At 38.1% G+C, this 25,650-nt stretch overlaps 1 protein-coding gene across 2 annotated transcripts in view; it reads left to right on the top strand.

Moving 5' to 3' along the window:
• Positions 1-25,650, top strand: part of VPS8 (VPS8 subunit of CORVET complex) — an 88,960-nt gene that overhangs the window by 49,902 nt on the left and 13,408 nt on the right. For both annotated transcript variants that reach the window (XM_034439652.3, XM_060682853.2), the window contains exons 35-43: positions 4,809-4,855; positions 7,765-7,906; positions 9,727-9,816; positions 10,401-10,443; positions 10,701-10,798; positions 11,701-11,773; positions 16,003-16,085; positions 22,461-22,541; positions 24,351-24,520. In XM_034439652.3, the coding sequence (XP_034295543.1) occupies positions 4,809-4,855; positions 7,765-7,906; positions 9,727-9,816; positions 10,401-10,443; positions 10,701-10,798; positions 11,701-11,773; positions 16,003-16,085; positions 22,461-22,541; positions 24,351-24,520 (827 nt within the window). The remainder of the gene's footprint in view (positions 1-4,808; positions 4,856-7,764; positions 7,907-9,726; positions 9,817-10,400; positions 10,444-10,700; positions 10,799-11,700; positions 11,774-16,002; positions 16,086-22,460; positions 22,542-24,350; positions 24,521-25,650) is intronic.

Genomic DNA, 25,650 nt, shown 5'->3' with positions numbered 1-25,650 from the left:
AAAAAACTTTTTCACATTATAAAAACTCATCCATGGTACACATCCATGTCTATATACAAAAGCTATTGGATGCATAGTTATTAAGAGTAATACTGTTATCTAGATTTCTTTTTATAACTATCCTTCTGATTTCTTCTTAGATGGTTGTGTAAGCAGAAACATTTAGCCATGACAATATAGCTAATTAATTCATTAACAATTCCTAGATTTATCTATTTCTGTACATATTTCTGTTCTATGAAATCTGCATCACTTACCAACGGTCAGGTTTTTACATCTTGATTTACTGTGCCAGTTTCAACAAATCCAGATTCATCTATTTCTGTTAAAGTCAAGCAGATTGCCTATCAAAATCTTTCTATGGCTCTTTTAAAGAAGTTCCAATAATTTGTTTGCAAACATGTCAGAGGAATTAAAATCCCTTGTTTGTTTTTCCCACTCACCCTTTTCTGTGCTTCTGTTATGCTACTGATTTTCAACAATCAAAATTCATTCCTGGTCAAACTGTAAACCAAGGTGAATTCCACCAGTAACATAAAACACCACTTTCTAAAAAAATGCATGCAAATTTCCTACACTTTGGATTATATATTTCAGTTATTGCAGAATAAAATGAATAGTGTAGCCTCAACGTAACGACACTGCATGAAACTTACTGTGGTAAATCATAACTATAGTGCTAGTTAAATAAACGGAATATTTTGTGCTTAGTACTTCTCTTCAGTTTGAAATCAACAGAATATGCAAGCAAGATGGGCTTCTTATGACTGGAGACCGGAATACCAAAGTTGGAAATATTGGGAGGAAAATGTAGATGGATTGTATGGCTTAGAAAACCAAAATGAAGCAGGAGAACAACTTACTAATTTCTACAATTCCAACAATTTCTCCATAGCTAATAGAGCTCTCAAATAACCAAAGCAAATGCCCGTATATATGGACATCACCAACTAGGACACATAAAAATTAAATTAAGCATATTATTGCTAAATGGAGATGAAAAAGCTCTGTTATAGCATCACACATAGCCAGGTGCTGACTGCAGAGCAGATAATAAACTACTTATGTAAATTCAGAGATAAGCTAAAGAAGAAGAAAGCCAATCCACAATATGATGTTGAGCATGTATCTGCTATTTTAAAGGGTACCTCTAGAGTTGTTTTGAAGTTCTAAACTACATTGATTGAGAAATGAACTTAAAGAAGTTGTAATGATAAGTGTGAAAACAGACTGTCAACGATAAACTAAAAAAAGCAAAGGGATTGCCAGAACAAACCATAGACACGGTTAAAAAGAGATGCCAAAGCTAAGAAAGAAACATATCTCAGGGAGGAACTTAAGACAGAATTTCAGAGAGCTGTTGGAAGATACAAAAACAATATTACAACAATATCTGTAAAGGCATTGAAGATGGAAAGAGACATGGAAAAACAAAGTCTTTCAAAAGATTTGTGAATGCCAAAGGAGGTTTCAACCTTGTATTGGTATGCTAAAGGACACCAGTAGTAACATAGTAACCAAAACAAAGAATATCAAAAAAAAATAGAAAGAGGACATTGAAATATAGTATAGTACAGAAAACTTTCAAACCAAAGATATATGGACTGTACAGATGGAGAACGAACTGAGCTGATCACTTATGTCTCTTTGAAGTTCAAGCCTGCATTCTTTTACAATACAAGAAGCTTGACTGAATAGAGAAGTGACAAATTGGTTTTTCCTAAAGAGGCTGAGAGAGATTGGAGAATGGATTTATTATACTTAACTGGAAACCACGTCTATCTGGACTTTTGTTGGAAAGATAGACTGATTGTGGAGATGGAATTTATTATTTTTACTTAGACAATAGTTGATAAGCAATGGCATTAAGAAACAAATGTGGATATTTGATCCGGGATGAATTACTCTTAACTCTTGGGATGATTTGGGATAGAAAAGATGCCGTGTTAAATTTTCTAAGTTGACTACAATAACAGTTTGTTAACAGAGAGCTTTAAAACTTTAGCCTTTCTTTTTTATTATTGTTGTTCTTCTTGTTTACTATTTTGCCATTAATATGGTATATAGATAACAGGCCTGTATATAATCCATTGATGGTAATTGCTACTCTATTTAACATCATTGAAATCAACATCATTTGAAAATAGATTTACCAGTTTAAAAATTTGGGGGGTCTATTTTGCAAGAGGTGGGAACCAATATTGTAGTAATGTATTAAGCAGTATTTAACTCGGAGGGATAATATGTGTATATGTGTTGTTTTTTTCTTTTCAATGCACCTTTTTTAATGTCTTGTTTGTTTTGTGGGGAGGTTGTTTGTTTCAAATTTTTGGGAGCTTTGTATTTTAACTTTCTTTTGAATAAAATAAAATAAAAAGAGACATTTAAAAAAGAGAAAGCCAAAGAATATTAAAAAGAAGTCTCTGTGCTTCATTGATTATAAAAAGCATGTCAAAGCATGGAAAAATGGGAAACCCAGAAAATGTCTTTATGCCCATAAGAAACCTATATACAGATCAGGAAGCCCCAATAGAGATACAACATAATGAAGCAGACTGGCTCCAGGTTGGAAAATAAATGAAACAAGGCTGTATGCTCTTCGCCTTATTTATTCAACCTATACAATAAATATATAATAAGGGATTGGGAGAAAAATGAGTGTGGTTTTGAAAGTGGAGGAAAAAACTTCAATTATCTGTGCTGTGCTGATAACTCTATTCTGACAGTCAAAAATGCAAATTAAATATGAATACCAACCAATGGTAACAGATACAGCAATCAGCATTAGAACTGACTGAAGATATAGGAATTGAGGATTGTTTCAGTCTTTTAGGATCAGTCATTTAACAATAAAGGAACAAGTCTGTAGAGCAAGGAAGTCAAACTCACGGCCCACAGGCCGGATGCGTCACATGCTGGCCATGCCCACACCTAGTTTAGCAAAGGGGGGGAAAGTCCTGATATGTCACGTGACGCCACTGTGATGATGCAAGTTTGATACCCCTGCTGTAGAGATTCTTAGTCATCCAGGTCATGGTTGTCCCAAAGGTGCTTTCTCAGGAGACAACTGGACTTTCTTGTTTTTTCTTTTGAAGACGTTTTGCTTCTCATCCAAGAAGCTTCTTCAGCTCTGACAGGATAGTGGGGAATGGAAGAATTTATATTCCTTGCAGACAGCTAGTAATTTTATTTTAATAATAAATTAAATAAATTACCAGCTGTCTGCAAGGAATATAAATAAAGGAACAAGCAGTCAAGAAACATGCCACAGACTAAACCCACACAGACTAAACCCAAAGATCTGTAACACTAAAAATAGCAATCATGGCAAGAGAAAACATGTAAACAACACAGTCAAATAATAGAATTCAAGGATAGGTTAAAATAATATAGGTTGTTCAGTCAACTGAGCAGTACATAATTTAGCTGCGGTGGTGCAGTAGTTAGAATGCAGTAGTGCTGATCACCGGCTGCCAGCAGTTTGGCAGTTCAAGTCTCACTAGGCTCAAGGTTGACTCAGCCTTCCATCCTTCCGAGGTTGGTAAAATGAGGACCCAGTTTGTTGGGGGCAATATGCTGACTCTGTAAACCGCTTAGAGAGGGCTGCAAAGCACTGTGAAGCGATATATAAGTCTAAATGCTATTGCTATTGCTATAATTTCTGAGGAGAGTTGTCACAAAGGATAAAAAATCAAATTTTGCAAAATTGTCAGTATCTAAGATCATGCTGCTTTCTTAAAAATTTCATTCTCAACAACAAGATTTTGTGTTTGGAATTTGGCAGGAAGATATTTAAAAGAAGTCTACCCTTGATTTATTAAAAAGAATAGTTTTTTTAATGGACTGATAGATTGAAGCTTATTGGTGTTCCTTCAGTGAGAACATTGGCAGTCGCAAACAAACTGCATTAAAATGGGTCTGCTTTCTTCTGATACATAATGCAATCTTTAGGGAAGATTAAACACATTGTAGAGGACACACAGAGTGTGAGGTTGAACATCAGTTGAGAAGATATTCTTGCATATATTCCAGAATTCCCAGCAGTTTTCAGGTGTTCTGTGACAGACAGTGGCTGTAATAGGAAGCCTGAGTTATGCTGCCATATATTTGAATACCTGCTGTTTGTACCAATTTAAAATAGCTTGAGGATGTTGAATAATGTAATATGCTTGTAGAAGCAGTTGTTTTTGAATCTAGACATGTTATTATCTTTAGCCAGTGAATATAAATGGATTTAATGCTTTGGAATATTCTGTTCTATAATTGCTGAATGTCATTCATATTCATAATAGATCAAGTACAGATAATCCTCGACTTACGACCACAATTGAGCCCAAAATTTCTGTTGCTAGGTGAAACATTTTTAAAGTGAGTTTTGCCCTGTCTTGTTAAATTTCTTTCTTTCTTACGACCTTTCTTGTTATATGAATCATTGCATTTGTTAGTAACACGGTTGTTAAGTGAATCTGGCTTCCTCTTGATTTTGCTTATCAGAAGGTCACAAAAGGTGATCACATGACCTGAGAACACTGCAACCATTGTAAATATGAGTTGTAAATATGAGTTCAGTTGCCAAGCATCTGAATTTTGATCACGTGACCATGGGGATGCTTCAAAAGTCACTTTTTTTCAGTGCCATTGCAACTTTGAAAGGTCACTAAAGGAACTGTTGTAAATTGAGGATTACCTGTATACCAAATTTATAGGGAAATCATAAGCAGACTGAATCACTAAATCTGTTAAAAATATTAAGAATAGTTGAATCTTAAACACTGTGTTCACTTTGCTTTCCTACCTTTTCTTGTCAGGATGAACATTTGCTTTTCCAATTTTTGAAGAGTCTCCTTGATCCAAGGTATGTATACATTTTAACTCCTGAAATCTCATTATTTATATTAGTATTTGGCTGTATTATATTAGTATTTGTAACTTATATACTTGCTTTTAAAAAAATAAAAAATCCTATTGTGAAGAAACAAATTTGTGGCTTAGAATGGTATTTTATCAAATAGATTGGACTTTTGTGATATCTGATAATGATTGTCATTAATTAATATTCCATCTACAAGGAATCTTTAAACAGATCTGCCATCCAGTTTTTCTGATTTTTGGATCCACTTTAATAGTGAAATCAATTGATTTTTCTTGTGAATCTCAATAGTAACAAATGCTTCCATACTGCTAAAATGGAGTATAGAAGCAATTTTATTTTTGATAAAGCAAGTATAAATATCATATCATACATACCACTAGGAAAGAAAAATCAGTCATACATCATTTTCTTCATATATAGTCTACTATAAATGACTGTTGTAAAAGATATGACAACTATTGAAGAGTTAGTTTCATCTCACTTTGCAGAGGAACTTGATTTTAACATACGAGGCACTAAAAATTTGTTAAGTAACAGAAAGCATCTCACAAAGCCATTTGTAATAATTTCTGTGTCAGGGGTGCTGTTGGCTCTCAGTTTTGTATACTCTTTGTTACAGGGATCCTAAATACTGTGAGAGATACCTGTGAGAGATTATATAATCACTCATTTGGTTATGGGCAAAAATGTTCTTGGCTTGCTTTATATACAGTACCAAAGCAATCCTATAGATCCACATTTCTCCCTTGCCCATTTCAATTTATGTCTAGTTTAAAACAGATTTTCAGTTAAATTAAATCTTGCTAACTAATCTCCTTGTAATTCCATTCCTTTCAATATAGTTATATCACAAGAGGCTTTTTTTTGGTCTGTCATTAGATTCTCTGCTACAAAGACTACAGGCTGTTAGAATGAAATCTGTTTTAATAAAATAATGTATACACTGAAGGCAGATTTTTGCTTGGGAATATCTTTGTTCTTAATAACTTCATTATTAAGTTTTTCTCAAACAATAGCAAAGAGTATGTCTCTTGCTAGGAATTTTAGGTATTGTGATTATAACGTATCTGGAAGATGTCAAATTAGTGAAGTCTATAGTAACTTAAAAATTAATCTATATTAGTTCCTCACTTTGTTAAAATACAGCTATTATGTTTGCCTGAACAAAATTACAATTAAGTCACAATTTGCTTCCATTTCTTATTATTTGGCTATCTTTTTTCTTTTTTGTACATCATTTAACAATCCAAATTCTTTGGTTTCTCACAGTTTTAGAGAAATCAGTAGAAGCCAGTCATACTATTTTCTCAATCCTACAGACTTTCAGAAACCAAGCACTCCAAATTCAATTCCATATAGCAAGTCCTCTCCTTTCTTCTTCTGCACCTATGTTTTTGTATATTTTTAAAGAGTGGCCAAGCCCATATTTAGCCATCTATCTGTTGTTTTTTTTGGATGGATATTGCTGGTATCCATTGTGCTAATTTCAGCTCAGTTTCTGAGACAGGCAACTGAGCAGGGATATATTGGAGAAGGTAAGGTTGTAAGTAAGAAAAATGCTACAGATCCATGCTATCAACTAGCATGCCCTGCCAGTCATCAAATACCTGCCAGTATAGTGAGCTGGTCAAAGGAGGACAGGGAGGCTACCAATGTGAAGATCTGGAAGCTCCTCACAATGTATGGAGGCCTCCATATTGAGTCCAACATTTATAACCAGAGACTATACACCATCCACAGAGAGAGCAGGCAGAGTCTGATGAGTGTCAAAGCTGTTGTCCTTAGAGCATTCAGGAGTACATCAGTAAGACAGGATCCAAATATGAATGTTGAAAGAATGCCTGGGACAACAGCAGATGTGGGATGAAGATCAAGCAGAGTAAGCACCCTAGCAAGACAAGATTCTGCATGGGATGTACTCTTGACAGATAACTGAGGTGTCTGACACTGGGAAATCCTTCCAATGGTTGGAAAGGGCTGGACTAAAAGACAGCACTGAAGCACTGATCCTAACAGCACAAGAAAACTAAGCATCACATCTATAGAAGCACGGATTTACCACACCAGACAAGATCTGGAATGCAGGCTATGCAGTGAGGCCTTGGAAACAACTCAACATATAGTGTGGTAGATCCATGCTTCTTGTGCTGCTATGCTGAGTGCTTCAGTGGCAGATGTACATTGCAGACAAGAACAGCATATATTGAATGGTATAACCAAATTGCTGGCATTCTGTATAGAAACATCTGTAAGTGTGTGGGCTAGACCCTCCCAAGTCCAGATTTGGGGGGGGGGGTCCACAGAAGGTCATGGAGAATAATAGGGCTAACATCTTGTGGGGCTTTCAGATCCAAATGGACAGGAAGGTACTTCATGGTAATAGACAAGGACCAGGAGTAGTGACAGATGTAGTGATATCAGCAGTATCAGGAAGGACACTGTGGAAATACCAGAGCCAAAAAGTAGGACTAGAGTGGGTGTGGAAAGTAAAGGCCAAAGTAGCCCCAGTTGTGGTAACAGCTCTCAAAGCTGTGATTCCTAAACTGGGAGAATAGCTCCAACAGACCCCAGGAATGATATCAAGGCTTTCTGTCCAGAAGTGTGCAGAGCTAGGAAAAACTGAAATACTGCATAGAACCCGTGGTAGTTGACAAAGAATGAGGAAGACACATACCACCCTTAAGGGTTAGAAAGAAATTTTATATTTATTTTCCATAGAGTTCTCATATGAAAAATTATGGACACACTATATTCTATGAATCTAATACTTTCTCTGCATATAGAGTTTGTTTCAATATGGTTTTATGTATTTTATCACAATATGTAATGTCTGTATCTGAAGTGTTTAGGATATGTTAGTAACTAATATTAAGAAATATTTGTTATTTCAGGGAAGGTATCAATCAAGATTTGCTTCAGCTTTCTCCCTCTATTACCGAACAGTTTATTGATTTGCTGTGTCGGTATGATTCTGACCAGGTCTTAGAAACTTTGAAGTTCCTGGAGTCCTATAGACTGGAAGAGACAATTCAGGTAACGTGTGTAAATAGGATGAAACTAGGTTCAGTTTTGTAAGATCTACTATTAAAATCAATTATATTATTTTACACTGTTACACAATTATCTTTCTTTATGCAGTTAATGCAGTATTGTAGGCCCCATCGCTACCACATCGTACAGTTCTCTCAAACCTGTTGTCTATTGTATGTGTGAAACATGGGCTTATCTAAGCTTTTGTCTATGGAAGTTGGAACTCAACCTTATCAAGCTCCTATAGCTGTGTTGGCAAACCTATGGCATGCGTGTCACAGGTGGCACACGGAGCCATATATGTGGGCACACGAGTGTTGTTCTAGCTCAGCTCCAGTGTGCATGCGCGAGCAGGTCAGCTGATTTTCGGGCCTTCCGGACCCACCAGAAATTGGGAAACAAGCTGTTTCTGGCCTCCAGAGGGCATCTGGGGGCATGGGGAAAGCCGTTTTCGCCCTCCCCAGGCTCCAAGAAAGCCTCTGGAGCTTGGGGAGGGTGAAAAATGGGCTTACCAGTCCCACCGGTAACCTTTTTGCCATTGTGTGCCAAAAGTGGGGGGAGCGCAGGGGGGCATTGACCCCCATGCTCCCCCCACTTTTGGCACGCGACAGCAAAAAGGTTAGCCATCACTGTCCTATAGTAATCCTATGTACTAGCCTTTCTGGAAACTAAACTTGTTTGTATCAGTGTACATATATAGACTTGCAAAATTCAGATATTCATCTTTAATATGTGGATCTCTAGCACTAGGCAAAAGGAAACTGTGCAACCTTTGAGGCCTACCCCCTCCCTATGCTAATTTGAACTAGTTTACAGCTAAATGTTTTTAAGTAGGAAATTTCCAAGCCTATGTATCTTGAACATGATCTGACAATCTAAGTTGTCAAAAATTCTATACAGGCACTTGTTAGATTACCATCATTTAGCTTGGTATAATTTTAGCAAGAGCTTTGTCCATTCAAGATGTTGCCTTTTTTTGCTTCAAATTTTGGTTACATTTTTATGGCAATGAAATGTTGAACTGTTAAAATTCAAGAAACAACAACTACTGAATCATGAAGATAGGCATCTGAAATTAAAAGGGGGAAGACACCAGAGATTGTTGGTACATATTACAGAGTTCTGTATAATAACTTCCTTTTACATTTTTTTTTAAAAAATAATCTGGTTCAGTCACTTGGACCAGAGCAGTGGTGGGTTGCCCCTGGTTCGCACCAGTTCTATAGAACCGGTAGTAAAACCGGTGGGAGGCCCCGCCCACGGACCCTGACGTCACCAATGTGCAGAAGAGCACGCGTGAGTGAAGCGTGCACATGCAGCACCGCTGCGAACCGGTAGTAAAGGTAAGTAGAACCCACCCCTGGACCAGAGGTTTTGTCTTCCAAGCTGTCAGACTCATGCTGGAGCCCATCCTGCCAGAGAGAAGTCCCCTGAGGATGGGCTCCAGCACGAGTCTGAAAGCTTGGAAGACAAAACCTCTGGTCTCAGTGACTGATCCAGATTGGATCCTGCAACATTATTGTGGGGCATGTATATTTGCCTTCAATCATGAAAAATGAAAAAAGGAATTGAAAAGGAATCAGGATGATGCCAGGTAACTAAGCTTTTGTAAATTGTTACCTTGCATCTGAAATTCCTTCTCTTTAATTTGCTTCTCTTCTATTGTAATGAAAAAATATAGAAGGTTAATTGTGCAGGAAATTTTTAGCCTAGCAAAATGAGAGATATGAGATTGTATCCCCCCAGAGGTGATTCAGAATAACCAAATAGTGAATGTTTTCTGCATACAAATCGCTAAAATTAATGTTTGACATTTTATGCAGGTCACCCAAAAATATCAGCTCCATGAGGCTTCTTCTTACTTGCTTGAAAAGAAAGATGACATTCCTGGTGCCTTCTTAATTATGCTTGAGGTATAACAGAGTGGAAACTTCACTGTGAAATGGCAAGGGGTTTGTTTTTTTATTTATTTAGAAAAAAAATTAAGCTGAATAAAAAATTAACATTGGGGGTGGTCAATGTTGTATGCATTAAAAATCTAGAATTCATTGGATTTAATGTATATATCTACCAAATTTGAATTAAGCTGATTTTTATCTTTAGAAGAAGCTTTATGATTCTTATTCACATCTGATCATAATTTTAAAATTGAAAACAGCTGTTTGTAAGACCTGTCAGATTTATTATGTGTGTAAATATCTGAACTGTCACTTTGTCACTGCAGTTCTTACTGAGGGCATAGGTAGTCCTCAATCAGTGACCGTAATGGAGCCTGTCCATTACAGTTGAAAATAAAATAAAATGCCCCGCATGATGGCCTCTCTTAATGGCTGCTCTCCCTACTGTGGCCCACTATATAGAGATATGACCAATTCTTACAAAAGTTGAGGAAAATGTGGAAGTCTTAGTGAATGAGAGAGGAATAGAATGGGTACTTATGGATAGCTTATAAAATGCCATGTGAATTCAAATAATACAAAATATGTTTTTTTCTTAGTGGTTACAAAGCAAGCTTTCAACACTGACTTCTGGAGATAAAAGTAAGTTTTGAAACAGATTTATTTGTGCATTCATTTTGAACAAAATTCAGTGTTATATTAAATGTTTGTGTTATTCGGTCAGAATCAAGACCATTTATTTTGTAGACATTTATTAATTTTTATTTCTCATTTCCAAAGAGCTATTATATGTAACACACATTCCTCATTGATGTGATTAATATTCTTCCATATATATTTTAATTGCCTTAAGTACAAAATAATATCTAATTACTGCTTCTCTCTAATCCAAATTTCAGTGCAACTTCCTTTACTAAAAGATATTGAAGGTACCTTAGCAAAAACAATTGCACTTTGCCAGAGGAATTCACACAAATTTAATCAGCAGGAGCGAGAAGTAAGTATTCCCTTATACTCTGGTTTATAAAAAGGGATGCATTTGTTTCCCATAAAGCCACTTTTTTTGTAACATTAAGGTAGACTTGTAGCTACCATCATATATTTCATCTATTTTCCTATCACCCTTTTTATAAAGTCAATAATAATATTTCCTGTTGAGATAAGTGCAACCCCAAGTCTTTCTGATGTATTATTGTTGATAATCCACATTCTGGATTCATAAAGTAGAAACAAAGAATCTGAATTGAGGTAATCCCACTCAATTACTGTAAAAGAGAAAGCTTGTGAGATCTGTGTCTTTTAAATAACAGCCACATAACATGTTTTCTCCTTTTACGAGAAATACTTTCCTTCCATTATCCTATAAAAAGCCCAGAGAAAGCTAATTTGTATTTTAATAAGAAATATTGAAAAACTATTGGGCTCTGTCACACTACACTATATATTCTGTAGCAGAATCCTCCCCAGTGGACCTTAACATCAGCATGCCTTGCCCTTCTAGACCTGATTCCAAAAAGTATGCTGTGAAATGTTAGCAGTGAAGTTGGCTGGGATAGAGAAATTGTGTTGAGATTGTCTGCAACCAAAATGTCCTGGGTGCATTATGCAATGCAAGTTGGGAGGCTGGGAAATGATGATAGCAGCAGTCTCTAAAATAGCTCTCTCAATACGGGAACAGTGCATTGGGAGATACATTGCATTTATCACTTAGATGAGGGAGAAAGTCTGTTTTCCAAGGGGCAATCAGGCACTTATATCCTTTTCAGTTTATAGTGGTGTTGGTGCTGCTTTGCAGAAGGTACAGGCATTGGGCACATCCAGGGACAGAAGCAAGATACTCTGTGTGAGACTGATGGAGGTTATTTTTTTGTGCAACTCTGAGATTCCTCTTGTTTTTAGGCACTGTGGTTTCCGCTCCTAGAGGCAATGTTGTCACCCCAAAGATCTGCATTGCTACCCCGTTACTCTGAATGTAAGCATGTTTGTCTCTTTTTATTGTCCAAGAAGTGATATCCAAGACAAAATGACAAATAACAAGAAAGCTGTGAATTTATTTTATTTATTTATTTTATTTTTATTTTTGAATTTGTATACCGCCCTTCTCCCTGAGGACTCAGGGCGGTGAACAGCCAAATAAAAACATCAAATACAAATATTAAAATACAGTTAAAAATATATATATAAATTTGGCCCCATTAATTAAAACAATAAACAAAACAATTAAAAACACTTAAAAAGAATTAGGCCAGCCCGGCTTGTTGGAAAAGGAAGGTTTTAAGGGCACGGCGGAAGGCACTGAGGTCATGGATTCTCCTTATCTCTGGGGGCAACTGATTCCAGAGGGTGGGAGCCCCCACAGAGAAGGCCCTCCCCCTGGGGGTCACCAGCCTGCATTGTTTGGCTGATGGCACCCCGAGGAGGCCCTCTCTGTGGGAGCGCACGGGTCGATGGGAGGTCGTCGGTGGCAGCAGGCGGTCTCGGAGATAGCTAGGCCCTATGCCATGGAGCGCTTTAAAGGTGATAACCAACACCTTGAAGCGCACCCGGAAGACCACTGGGAGCCAGTGCAGCTCACGCAGGAGCGGTGTTACATGGGAGCGCCATGCTGCTCCCGTCACTACCCGCGCTGCTGCGTTCTGGACCAGTTGGAGCCTCCGGGTGCTCTTCAAGGGGAGCCCCATGTAGAGAGCGTTACAGTAATCAAGGCGAGAGGTGACGAGGGCATGAGTGACTGTGCACAGGGAATCCCGATCAAGAAAGGGCCGCAACTGGCGGATCAGGCGAACCTGATAAAAGGTCCCCCTGGTTACAGCCGTCAGATGTTCCTCCAAGGACAGCTGCGTATCCAGGAGGACTCCCAGATTGCGAGCCCTCTCTGTGGGGGCCAAAGACTCGCCCCCAATAGTCAGTGATGGAGTCAACTGACTATATCGGGATGCCGGGAACCACAGCCACTCAGTCTTGGAAGGGTTGAGCTTGAGCCTGTTCCTCCCCATCCAGATCCGTACAGCCTCCAGGCACTGGGACATCACTTCAAGGGCATCATTGGGGTGGCCTGGGGTGGAGATGTACAGCTGAGTATCATCAGCGTACTGATGGTATCTCACCCCAAAGCCACGGATGATCTCGCCCAGCGGCTTCACATAAATGTTGAACAGGAGGGGCGAGAGGACCGACCCCTGAGGCACTCCACATATAAGAGGCCTCGAGGTCGAACTCTGCCCCCCTGCCAACACGAATTGCGACCGGTCGGAGAGAAAGGAGGAGAACCACCGTAACACGGTGCCCCCCATCCCCAACTCTTCCAACCGGTGCAGCATGATACCATGGTTGATGGTATCAAAAGCCGCTGAGAGGTCTAACAGGACCAGAACAGAGGAGCAACCCCTGTCCCGAGCCCTCCAGAGATCATCAACCAACGCAACCAATGCCGTTTCCGTGCTGTGCCCAGGCCTGAAACCAGACTGGAACGGATCCAGATAGGATGTTTCCTCCAGGAATTGCGGAAACTGTCGCACGACCACACTCTCAACAACCTTCGCCAGAAAGCGAAGGTTGGAGACAGGACGATAGTTAGCCAATATTGCCGGATCCAGGGACGGCTTCTTGAGGAGAGGCCTCACCACCGCCTCTTTCAAGGCCGCGGGGAAGTGACCCTCACTCAATGAAGCGTTGATAACACCCTGGAGCCAGCCTCGTGTAACCTCCCGGGAGGCCAGTACCAACCAGGAGGGACACGGGTCCAGTAAACATGTGGCCGCACTAAGTCTCCCCAAAATCCTGTCCACATCATCGGGAGTCACAGCATCAAACTCCTCCCAGATAACATTCTCAAGACTATTCCTCGTCACCCTGCCCTGATCTACCCAGTCAGAGTCCAAGTCCCCCCGGATCTGAGCGATTTTGTCATACAGGTATTGTCCGAAATCCTCCGCCCTGCCTTCCAAGGGATCCTCCCGCGCTCCCAGATGGAGCAGGGAGCGGGTTACCCTGAACAGGGCTGCCGGACGATTCCCTGATGACGCAATAGAGGCGGAAAAGTAATTAAACTTTGCCGTCTTTATCGCCACTAGGTAGGTCTTAATATGCGACCTTACCAGTGTTCGGTCAGATTCAGCGCGACTGGCCCTCCAACCGCTCTCTAGGCGTCTTTTCTGGCGTTTCATCTCCCTCAGCTCCTCGGTGAACCAAGGAGCCGCGAGGGATCGACAGCGGGTCAGAGGCCGCAAAGGCACGACTCGATCCAAGGCCCCACCAGCCGCCCGATCCCAGGCAGCTACCAGGTCCTCGGCCGAGTCGTGTGCCAGATCATCAGGAATTGGCCCAAGCTCCGTCTGGAACCTATCAGGATCCATCAGGCGCCTGGGGCGGACCCATCTAATTGGGTCCGCCTCCCTGCGGCGGGGTATAGCGGTACGAAGGTCCAGACGAAGGAGTGAGTGATCTGACCATGACAAGGGTTCCATGTCTATATCCCCTATAACAAGATCACTCAACCACTGGCCAGAGAAAAAAATCAAGTCTAGAGTGTGTCCCCCCCCCCCCGTGAGTGGGGCCATGAACTAACTGGGTCAGGTCCATGGCCGTCATGGAAGCCATGAACTCCCGAGCCATCCCAGACGTTTCACCAACGGATGTCAAGTTGAAATCACCCATGACCATAAGCCTGGGTGTATCAACTGCCACCGTGGTTATCACGTCGAGTAGCTCAGGCAGGGCTGCTGCCACGCGGCAGGGAGCCAGGTACGCAAGCAGCAAGCCCATCTGAACCCCATGACCCCATCTCACGAAGAGGGACTCACATCCGGCAGTCTGAGGCACAGTGGTCTCCCTCGGACCAACACCTTCTTTAATAATAACCGCCACCCCCCCGCCCCTCCCCTGGGCTCTCGGCTGATGGAATGCTCTGAAACCTGGTGGGCACATCTCGACCAGAGGGACTCCTCCCTCCGGTCCCAACCAGGTCTCCGTAATACCAGCCAGGTCCGCTCCCCCCTCCTGGATAAGATCATGAATGAGGGGGGCCTTATTTACCACAGACCTAGCGTTGCACAGCATCAGCCGCAGGCCCAGGTCCTGAGTATCTAAGCCACCTAGTATCCGAGGGGAGCTTTGGGGGCCGGGGCGCGCAATTGCTCTCAAACAGCAAGTGCGCGTCCCCAACACATGATGTGGCCCCCTACTCCCGCCATATCTGCCCCTCCCAACCACCATGCTGATGGTATTTCCCTCATTGGGATAGCCCTCCGCCCCCTCCCCATTCCCTCGTCCAGTGTCCTCCAAACCGTTACCCCGTGCCGGGCTCGGCTCTGACCTTGGTGGATTACCCCCCCCCATCCCCTTTGGTCGTCCTCCCGGTTCCCCTTAAAAAATTATTAAAAACCCTAATTAAAAAACCCCTTAATCCCCGCTTTGAAACATTATTAGTTTTGCTACTATCAGGAATATATTTCTAAATAACATTTCTTTCCCTTTCCCTTTCTGTGATAAAATCATGAATTTGAACCTGGTATGACTTGATATTTGAAGCATGATTTTGGCAACATTTTTCATCAGTAAAGTTTCTGGAGCTACCTTCTTTTGCATTTAGCTATTTAAATGTAGCTATTGAGTTTATTTACAGTATTTATCAAATTTCTACATTATTCATCTCACCTAAGTGATATTTAAGTTAGTCTACCTTTGCAAAGGTAATTTTAATTTTGGGAAATCCTTTTGAAAATATCACCAATTTGAAATGCAATTAGGTGAGGCAGGTATATGAGGGCATCGTAAAATGCTAAAATTAAATGCAAATTTAATTTTAAACATTTTTAAAAGTACCCAACATCTCACTGTAAAACCATATCTTGCAAAAATGTCAGTGTTTTCAAATGAAATCGTGTAAGATTTCGGCTTTCAGCATTATCATGTGAAGTTCCACAAATCTCAGTAGTGAGATCACTGAAAACTTTTACATTTTAAATATTTAATATTATTTTTTGTGTTTTGCATGATCCTGTAAAACTTTGCTATTTGCTACCAAGAAGGCTGCTTACCCCTGAGTTAAGACACTAAAGAGATTCCAATTCAATTATTCACAAAAAGAAAAATTCACTAGCCACATACATCATTCTTATTAATTGTATTCACCATTGAAACAAAAATTACAGACTTAAATCAAATTCATTAGTGAGTTTTATTGTCATATTTGTTCTTTAGATTTGAAGAACTTGACAATGCAAGTATTGAACAATATGACAACATTCATTGCTCTGCCATTAATTTTGCAGAGAATCCTACAGGTGAGTTGTGGCAAATAATATTGTTACCTTAAAAATGTGTTTACAATTATAATATTGTTACCTTTACAATGTGCATTGTAAAACTACATGTTATGTTGCATTCTTTTTTGCTTGATTTGAAATATGGTATTGCTTCAAATTCATACTGATATTGGAAATAACAGTACTGCATACCTTTTGAACAAAGTGCAATCCAGTGGTGAGAAAAGTGAAATTTTACACTTAGGCAAGAAAAAACAAATGCACAATTACAGAATAAAAAGTATGTGGCTCCACAGCAGTAACTGTGAGAGGGATCTAGGAGTCCTAGTGGACAGCCACTTAAATATGAGCCAGCAGTGTGCTGCATCAACAGAGATAGCATCAAGGTTACATGAAGTGTTAGTACTGCTTTATACTGCTTTGGTAAGATTACACTTGGAATACTGCATTCAGTTTTGGTCACCACCAGTGGTGGGATTCAGCCAGTTCGCACCACTTTGGGAGAACCGGTTGTTAACTTTCTGAACAGTTTGGCAAATTGGTTGTTGGAAGAAATCATTAGGGCAGAAAACCAGTTGTTAAATTACTTGAATCCCACCACTGGTCACCACAATACAAAAAAAAATGTTGATATTCTAGAAAGGATGCAGAGAAGAGCAGCAAAGATGATTGGTGGTTAAAACATATGAAGAACGTCTGTAGGAATTGAGTATGTCTAATGCAGGGCTGTCAAACTCCCGGCCCACAGGCCGGATATGTCACACGTTGGCCATACCCACACCCAGATTAGTGCAGGGGGAAAAAGCCCCAATACATCATGTGACGCCACCGTGACGTGAGTTTGATAGCCTGGTCTAGTGTAATGATAAGGATGAGGGGTGACATGATAACAGTCTTCCAATATTTGAAGACTGTCACAGAAGAGTGGGATCAACCTATTCTTCAAAGCACCAAGGACAGAACAAGAAGTAACGAATGGAAATTTATCAAGGAGAGATCCAATCTAGAACTACGAAGAAATTTCCTGACAATGAGAACAATTCATCAGTGGAACAGCTTGCCTCCAGAATTGTGGGTATTCCATCACTGGAGGCTTTTAAGAAGGGATTGGACACAAATAAAGGTGAATATACATGTTCCAGGATAATGTTGCAGGATCCAAACTGGATCAGTTACTTGGACCAGAAGTTTAGTCTTCCGAGCTGGAGCCCATCCTCAGGGAATTTCTCAGGCAGAGTGTATGCTTTGGGCTATTCTGTGTGTGGTATTTATATGGTTCCTGGTTATGTGTGGCTTTTTAGTAGTTGATTGGGGTGTTGATGGTTGGCTATTAAGTTGTTGGCTGTTGACTTAATTGCCTAGAATCGTATAAGCCAGTGATGACTAACCTTTTTCTCGTTGTGTGCCAAAAGCGCGTGCGTGCCAGCACCCATAATGCAATGTGCCCCCCCTGCATATGTGCGCATGACCCCCCCCCGTGCATGCACATGTGACCCCCCTGCCCCCCATTTTTGGCCTAGCAGGCCTCCCTGCAGCCTCCTGGGCCCAAAAATGGACCATGGGGGGGTTCACTGCACTGCACCCCACTGCGCATGCACACATGACCCCGCTCCCCACGCATCCCAAAAATCAGCTGGCCAGCAGGAGGCGCAGGTGCATGTGCGGTGGAGCTGAGCTGGGCTGGGCAACAGCTCATGTGCCCACAGAGAGGACTCTGCATGCCAGCTATAGCTGTAGCACACGGGCCATAGGTTTGCCATCACGGGTATAGGCTCTTCTGCTTGGGGAGAGGGTTGGACTAGATCCCTTCCAAATCTAGTATTCTGTATACTGTTTTGCATCTGATTTGGTGAGTAATGTGGTAGAAGAGATTAGATAAATGATTATTTGTACAGTAGGAAAACAAAAACTTAATCAAACATACTTGTAACAGATTGGAATTTTGAGGAGATACTTAGAGTTTCCAAAGGAGAGATTAAGCAGTATCTTTGATCCTTTCCATGCCCCAACACAGATGCTATTCAAGTTAATCTTATTATTTTATAGATAAAGGAATCTGTTTTATACTAGGGCAGACTTATGTATCTACTCATTCCAGTGTTATCACATTTTGATGAGCTTTGGCTTTTCAAATCTTCGTACAGATTTCCCCAGATTTACGTTCTTTTTAAATTGAGATGTCAGGAACAGGAAGCATGTGCTCTATTAGTTATTTTGAAAACTCACATGCCAAAACATATAACTTAAAAAATATACAGAGTTTCAGTCCCAATTAAGCTTTAAAATTTTAATTACATTAAAATTCTCATTTGGACCAATTCTGCAATTAATTCCTACAAAGCCTACATAATCTATTCAAAACTGTGTTAGTTGCTTTCTTAATACTTTGCCAATGACCACCCCACCTGTGAGATAAAGAAAACCTGAGGTGTGTTTTCTTTATTTTTCTTTTGTATGCTGAACTGAAACACAGAATAAGCAGAACATATTTCAGTAAGTTCTGTTTGCCTTTTAGATGTAGTACAAGAATTGTTATTTGTCAGTTTTTATCCAATAACATCTTCATTCAAGACACTGCAAAAATTCACTTTTGTCAAAAGTATTTTGTTTTATTGGAAAACTTTGTACTTCTTACTAAATCAGTGTTCCTGCTGGAAATGAAAATTTAAAAAGCAGTTTTATTGCCAGATTTGTGATTAAATAAATCTATTCCAACAAAAGCCTACTGGCTTTCCAGTTTATATTAGCCATATAATTGCTTTGTGGGATATTTCAGTTTCCCAGCGTGTGATTTATTATACTAAGTCTCATGACAACTGGGTAGATAATATATTTGTTAAGTTGCTATTCATTTGATACTTTGAAGAAATGAAACTCTGTGAGTCTAATCGCAGCATCATAATCACTCTTTACAGTTGTTTTTCTGCAATGAAATGTATCTTTCCAAAGGAAAAGACATATCTCTTATTCTACCTTTTAATTCAATTGATTTTTGGTTATAGTTTTATTTTAAATTGTCATGTAGCTCTTTTTTTCCTATGTGCATATAACAAAGACCTCTTGCATACAAAAAAAAGCTTATTAATTAAGGGTGTTCAAGTCATAGAAATACAGTTCAGTTAACTGTTTTCAGTTATATTTACAGAACAGAAGTCTTTTCCTATAGTTCATTTTGCTGTGTACTTGTTTAATGACAATATTCAGAAAATAGCATAAGTCACCTTGCTAAAGCATCACTCTTGTTATTGCTATCAGGTGCTGATGAAAATAATTATATTGGTTTGGCACTTATTTAATATATTAAATGCATTCAACATATGATATACTGGAACACCATGCTAAAATACTTTCAGCCTGTTCTGTGGATAAGGGACTTATATATGTTAATTATCTATTTGCATTAAATAAAATCGCAGAAACATAAATGTTTATATTTGATAAGAAAGTGATTTTATAATATGCACTTTTAAAAAGAGAGGAATTTTCTTATTGTATTATGGAAACTATGATTACTAGAGTTGCTCAATAGTAAGATGGGCAGCACTATATATTTATTTAATAATTTATTTATTTAATAAATAAATAAATAAATAAAATAATAGGAATCATCTGAATGCCATTTGAACGTTGTGAATGGTCAACATCTGATCTATGATTTTACATTGCACTGTTGCTTTATCTAATGTACATAAATATGCTATTCTCTTTCAAACAGTATTATATAGAATACATCAAAGGAATAACAAATAATAATCCAAGCAAATTGAAAGCATTAGATAAGAATAAGAAAAGGAAGCACACCTAAAACTGATTTCTGCCATATTTCAATATGCATCTCCATATTTACTATACTTGCAAACTCTCCTTGTTTTCACCACTTTTGTTCCTGAAATATCTCATCTCTCCCTTTTTCACAGATTCATATGAAATCCCATCTTGATCCATTTTGTCTTTGTTCCTTTTTTTTTTTTTTTTTTTTTGCAATTCTAGTGTTATTCATCCTCTTGCAATACGATTTTTGAGCATCACTATGTAAAAACATTAAGATTATGGAGTTAAAAACTCTAACAAAAATAATTTGTTTATAAGTTATGAGGATATGAGACAGTATGAAAGGAGTACTGTAATAGAATTGCTATAAAAAAACATGACAAGTTATAGGTTAGGTAGAATTACAGTTTAATTCAGGCGATGAGTAGGATATAATGAATAACGCTTTGTGCAATCTAAAAAAACAAAACAAAATTAAAAATTGAAGATCAGCAACAGCAACTATAAAATGGAGTAACTGGACATTTAAGGCAGCCGTATAATAATTAGGCATGTGTCAAGCCTTATTTCTATTACCTGGCAGCTAAGGAACTTTTTAAAAAGAAAAATCTTATCTGTGCTTGTGAAAAGTTGAAACTGGAGATGGCTCCTGCCTTCACACTCTCTCTTACATATATTCATGTTCAACATCATTGTAATAAGCAGCTGTAGCCGTTTTCCTTTTATAATTCTTATTTTAATTTCCTGGTAAGGCTCGAATGATCAGTACAATATCAGAAATTTGAATTAATGTCATGCCATTTAAAAGAGCCATTTAGCTGATTTACTTTCTATTGGGGATTCATTTCCCACTCTTCCCAAAAGCTCTTTCCTTCAAATCAAGCTTGATTAATGGTGACTTTGTGAATACCTTCAATATTTTCTTGCTAAGTATATGGAAATAGTTTGCTGCTGTCTTTTCCCAAGATCTTTTTGATGACTTAGAAAAGTCTTACAGTCTACAGTCTTGAGGTTTTCTAGTGGTTGGCCCTTTGTGGGGCGGTCTGATTTTAATTAGTTTTTACAAGAGCAGCAAAGTTTGGCTTAATGCTGCTACCTGCTATGGTGCTCTATAATAACCTTGACTAAACAATTTAACATTATGTATTTATTTTTTAAAAAAGCTTGAAATGATCTATAAATGCAAAAGTATGTCATAAATTGCTGTTTCTTTACATTTCTGTCTTTAATTCTCTAGCAAGTCTGTTTTTCTTTGACATATCTTTTCCAAGAAAGTATCTCCAAAAAGTAGTTGGCTATCTAGCAGATAAAAATAGTTTGCTGTATGTCATGGATCAGGTACATGCTGCATTAAGAGCTCAGATTTCCCAGTTGTTCTCCATAATTTATATAGTTTTGCAGCACGATGTACTTTCTAAGTTGCTGCTTTTAAATTATGCATGCCGAAAAAAAATAGAATGGAAAGTATCTATTTAAAACCGGATATGACCCCCACTCCCCATCCTTAAAAAGCTTCATTGCCATTGGAATATGTTCAGGAATTTAAAAAATAATGCATTTCTAAGAAAAAAAAATAGCTCTTCCTTTTTTAGAACCTGTTCAAGCGATAAAACCGATTATCTATGTCTTAATACTGCAGCACTAAGTTGTACATTGAGAGGAGAAGATGCAGTAAAAGACAAGGCATTTTGAAAGCATATAGGATACTTTAGGTCATAGACTATTTGTAAGGTAGATTCCATGTACATTGCAGACATAATAAAAAATGTCATAAACCATTTCCTGTGATGAAGCTTGATTGTGCTGTACAGTTCATCATGAGTTATTTTCAACATGAACTGATACATCTCTGAATGTATTCCAGCTTTTCTAGTGAAGGCAGTATATTAGAAGCTCTGTCATTATTGAAGGCATTGAGAAATCTGGTAAGGAAATACCTCTGAAAGGAAATGTACTATGGCATTTCCCTTCTCTGGTAAAGCAAGTTCATTGGAGACTAGAAAACCCCCAAAGTAAGTTTTGACACAATTCTTCTACAGCAGAACTAATTCAAAGTGACCTCATGCAGGATCTTAAATATTCTGATAGGGTCCCAAAGGTGCTTTTTCGAGAGGCAACTGGACTTTCTGGTTTTTCTTTGACAATGTTTCGCTTCTCATCCAAGAAGCTTCTTGGGTGAGAAGCAAAACGTCTTCAAAGAAAAACCAGAAAGTCCAGTTGCCTCTCGAAAAAGCACCTTTGGGACAACCATGACCTGGATGACTGAGCATAGATATTCTGTTGGGGTATTATTTTTTTTACAGTGTTCTAAGAAAACCTTTACTAGTAGAAAGCCATGTGTATATCCATGAAGGGAGATTTAATCTCTCTTCACAAAACCCTCCCCTTTTGAATTTATCTTCTGCAGATTTGTAAACACAGAAATATTTTTGTTGAAAAAAAAAGATGAATTCACTTTAGAAATTATAGCTCTGTTTATTTCTTGCATTCTATCAGTTTTATTGGATAAGAAACATGAGATACACTTGTTTTATTGTAGTTAGAGGAAAAATATTTAACAGTCAAGCTTTCATTTTATCTGTTTTAATTAATGTTGATCATCTTCTAATAACTTTCACACAGGATCCAGTATATGGAAGAGGAAAACTTGGAGAAATTCAGAGTCTTGTGCTGGGTATGCTAGACAGCTTTAACTATGAGCAGGTAAGTAGAAGGTGGGGATTTTTTTCTTGTTGATTAAAATTGCCATTGTCCAAGATTTAGAGTTTGTTCTTCTTTGTTCCTTATCAGCTTCTAAGAGCTTTAATCAAGAAAACTTTAGCGACCTAAAACCAAGTAATTAACTTGTCACTTAATATGGTATTCTCTGTTTGCTTTCTATAGCATACAGGGTTTTTTTCCTGCACAAAGTTGTCCCATCTATTTCATGCACAAAGATTGCATAGATTTTGAGCTGCAATTCCTCCCAATACATACCTTACTTGGAAAACTGCAGTGTAAAATTTAGTAATATAGCTATGTTCAGATGAACATATTTGGTTCATTAAGTGTAAATTAGGCCAATTCATAATTCATAATTATGTGAATTCCATCTTGATTCTTCCTGGACACCAATTAAGCAAATCACCACACATATGGTAAATGGCTGTACCATCAAGTATGTGCCTATACCTAGGGCGGATCTTGGGTCTTGATGTGAGCAATTACCTGGGTGTTCACATTAACTAATCTCAAGGTAAACCATGGTAATATCTTTTGCCAGCATCATCTTTGATGAAGTGAACTCTGACTTTGCCTACCATCTTCTTTTATCAATACAGACAGAATAACAAGAAACATTCATAACAAATTGCATTCATAAGTTCTAGTTTTTCAGAATTCAATTCTACTTCTACTGTATCTCCCTTTTTGTAAAGAGCTGTGTATTTAGATTTTTAAAAGCAAAAACAAGAATGTAGGAAAGCAAGGCACCATTATTTCTCTCAAACCCTAGTTTGAGAGTTGTCTGTTTGCCACTTATAGCAAGGTTAAATTCAGCTGAATAGTTTGTTCTTGCCATTGAATTGGGATTTGAAAAGCTGTCCTTGAAAAGATGAAATTTATTAAACTTCAGTAGGTGATTTAGATAGTCTGTAAATATTCAGTTCCTAAATGCAGTTTCCTAATTCTTTACTAATTTTTGTATTGCTGAAAAGTGGGGTTCAGTATCTTTATATTTAAGTACAGCTTTTTATTATTTCCAAACCTGGTGATGGAAATTGATTTAAGATGAAAAGATTTAGAATTGTACACTGTACCACATTAAATAAATGTATATTTACTTATGCTTACCTGCTTAAAAACAATTCATGTGTTTTATTATCAGCTGAAATATTTAATCAATGAAGGACTGTTTTTCATCTAGTAATATTTGGCCTGGCACATGTTTATGAAATTTTTTTGACAGAAGATCTTTATCTTCCCTGAATGGAATGGATGGAGTTGAGTGAACCTTGCACAAATCCCCTTTAGAAATCTGCCAGTTACCCCTCTTTTTCTTTCCCGATCATCTCTCTTTCTCTTCTTTCTTCATCTCCAATACCCACTGGATTTTTAGTTTTTATCCTCACTTATAAGGCTTAAAGGAGTTCTTGGATGAGAAGCAAAACATGTTCAAAGAAAAACAGGAAAGTCCAGTTGCCCCTTGAAAAAGCATATCTGCTGATCTTTTTGGCTATAGTGGTTATCTGTTTCTTTATTATTTCCAGTACTTCCTTAATCTTCTTTGTTTTTAGGAGATTTTTCTTGATAGGTATTCTTTGGTCTTGTTCTTCAGCCTCCTTTTTTCAGTGTCAAATATAGATCCCTAGCCAACGAGACTCCCAGCATGTCCTTTCTGCTGGATCTGGTAGGATGGGTAGATGTAATGTTTCCTATGTAATTATTGGGAAAAAAATTATTCAAATGCTGTAGTAATATATATAATGTGGCAACAATTTAAATGATTTCTATATTATTATTTTGCCTGGCTAGACTCTTTTGGAGACAACAACAAGCTTACTTAACCGCGATCTCCACTGGTCTTTACGTAATTTGAAAGCATCTATGACTAGAGGGCTCAATCCCAAACAAGATTATTGCTGTATTTGTTTGCAACAGTACAAGAGAAGGCAACAGACTGGTGACCAGATTGTAGTCTTCAGGTAAGTCCAGACTAGTGAATAGCTTCAACAATAATAATATAATGTATGTAGATGTCCACCTTGTCTATTACTGTCCAAGCTATACTTACTAATAATATTAGTTTTTTCAGTTGAAAACAGAATTATGTAATAACCAGTAACCAATAACCAGTAAGTTATTAAATACAGGGCAGTTAATCCTTTATTCGCCAGACAAGCAAAATTATAAATGGGTTGAACCTGCAAACACAAAGCTTTCAGTTAGCATTACAGTTCATAGGTAGTATTAATGAAGGATTATTTGGAAATGCTTAATTAATATAATACTATAAAATACTATAAAATCTCCATTTTGGTTCTGCTTCTAATTCATTTTACATAAAGTTGAATTTCAACAATGAAAGGGCAATGGTGCCTAGTCATCATAAAGTACAATCTTGTATGGCCACTATTGACTAAGAAATGCAACAAATATAAAAATTGCTTTAACTGCAGGCGACAAAAACCTCTCCTGCCTCATAGAGCTGAGAGAAATTAAAATATGATTAGAGAGCAGGCTTCTTACAGTAATATTACCACTCCTATTTCTTGTGCAAGAAGACAGTAGGGGAGAATGTTGTGCCCCATTTTATTAAAATAGAAGATGTAACATGCTTGACTGGGAAAGGAAAATGTCATATTTTCAGGAAAGAGGGCAGGGAAAAGGGAAATTTAGCATGATAAGGTAGGAACTTTTATTTCCAAACAGCTTTAGTTATTAACTGAGGATAAGAAAAATTTGCTGTATATATATTAGGATAAATTTGTATTTCTTGAAAAGTCTGCTTCCAAAGAGGGGACCCATCTCAGATGCCTTCAAGACTGACTTTTATCCATTCTTGTCAACATATTGATGATAGTTCTATCAGTAATACAATCAAATCTCTGCTAGAATTGTTCTCATGGCTTAAATTATCATAGTAAAGATTTTAAAATGAGATGTAGCATGCAATAAGTGTAGAAGGAAGGTTTTTAAAGAGTGCGTTCCATTGCATATGTATGTGGTAGGAAGTTGCATGGAATTCTGAATAAGGAACTAACATTACACTGTATATGTCTAAAAATGGCTTAAACATTAAGATACTATGTAGAATTATAATACTTGTTGTAAA

This window comes from Pantherophis guttatus, chromosome 6, assembly GCF_059756535.1.
Source record: "Pantherophis guttatus breed Tessera chromosome 6, ASM5975653v1, whole genome shotgun sequence".
Taxonomy (NCBI): domain Eukaryota; kingdom Metazoa; phylum Chordata; class Lepidosauria; order Squamata; family Colubridae; genus Pantherophis; species Pantherophis guttatus.
Note: the sequence above shows the minus strand (reverse complement) of the source record. Positions and strands in the feature narration are given on the sequence as shown.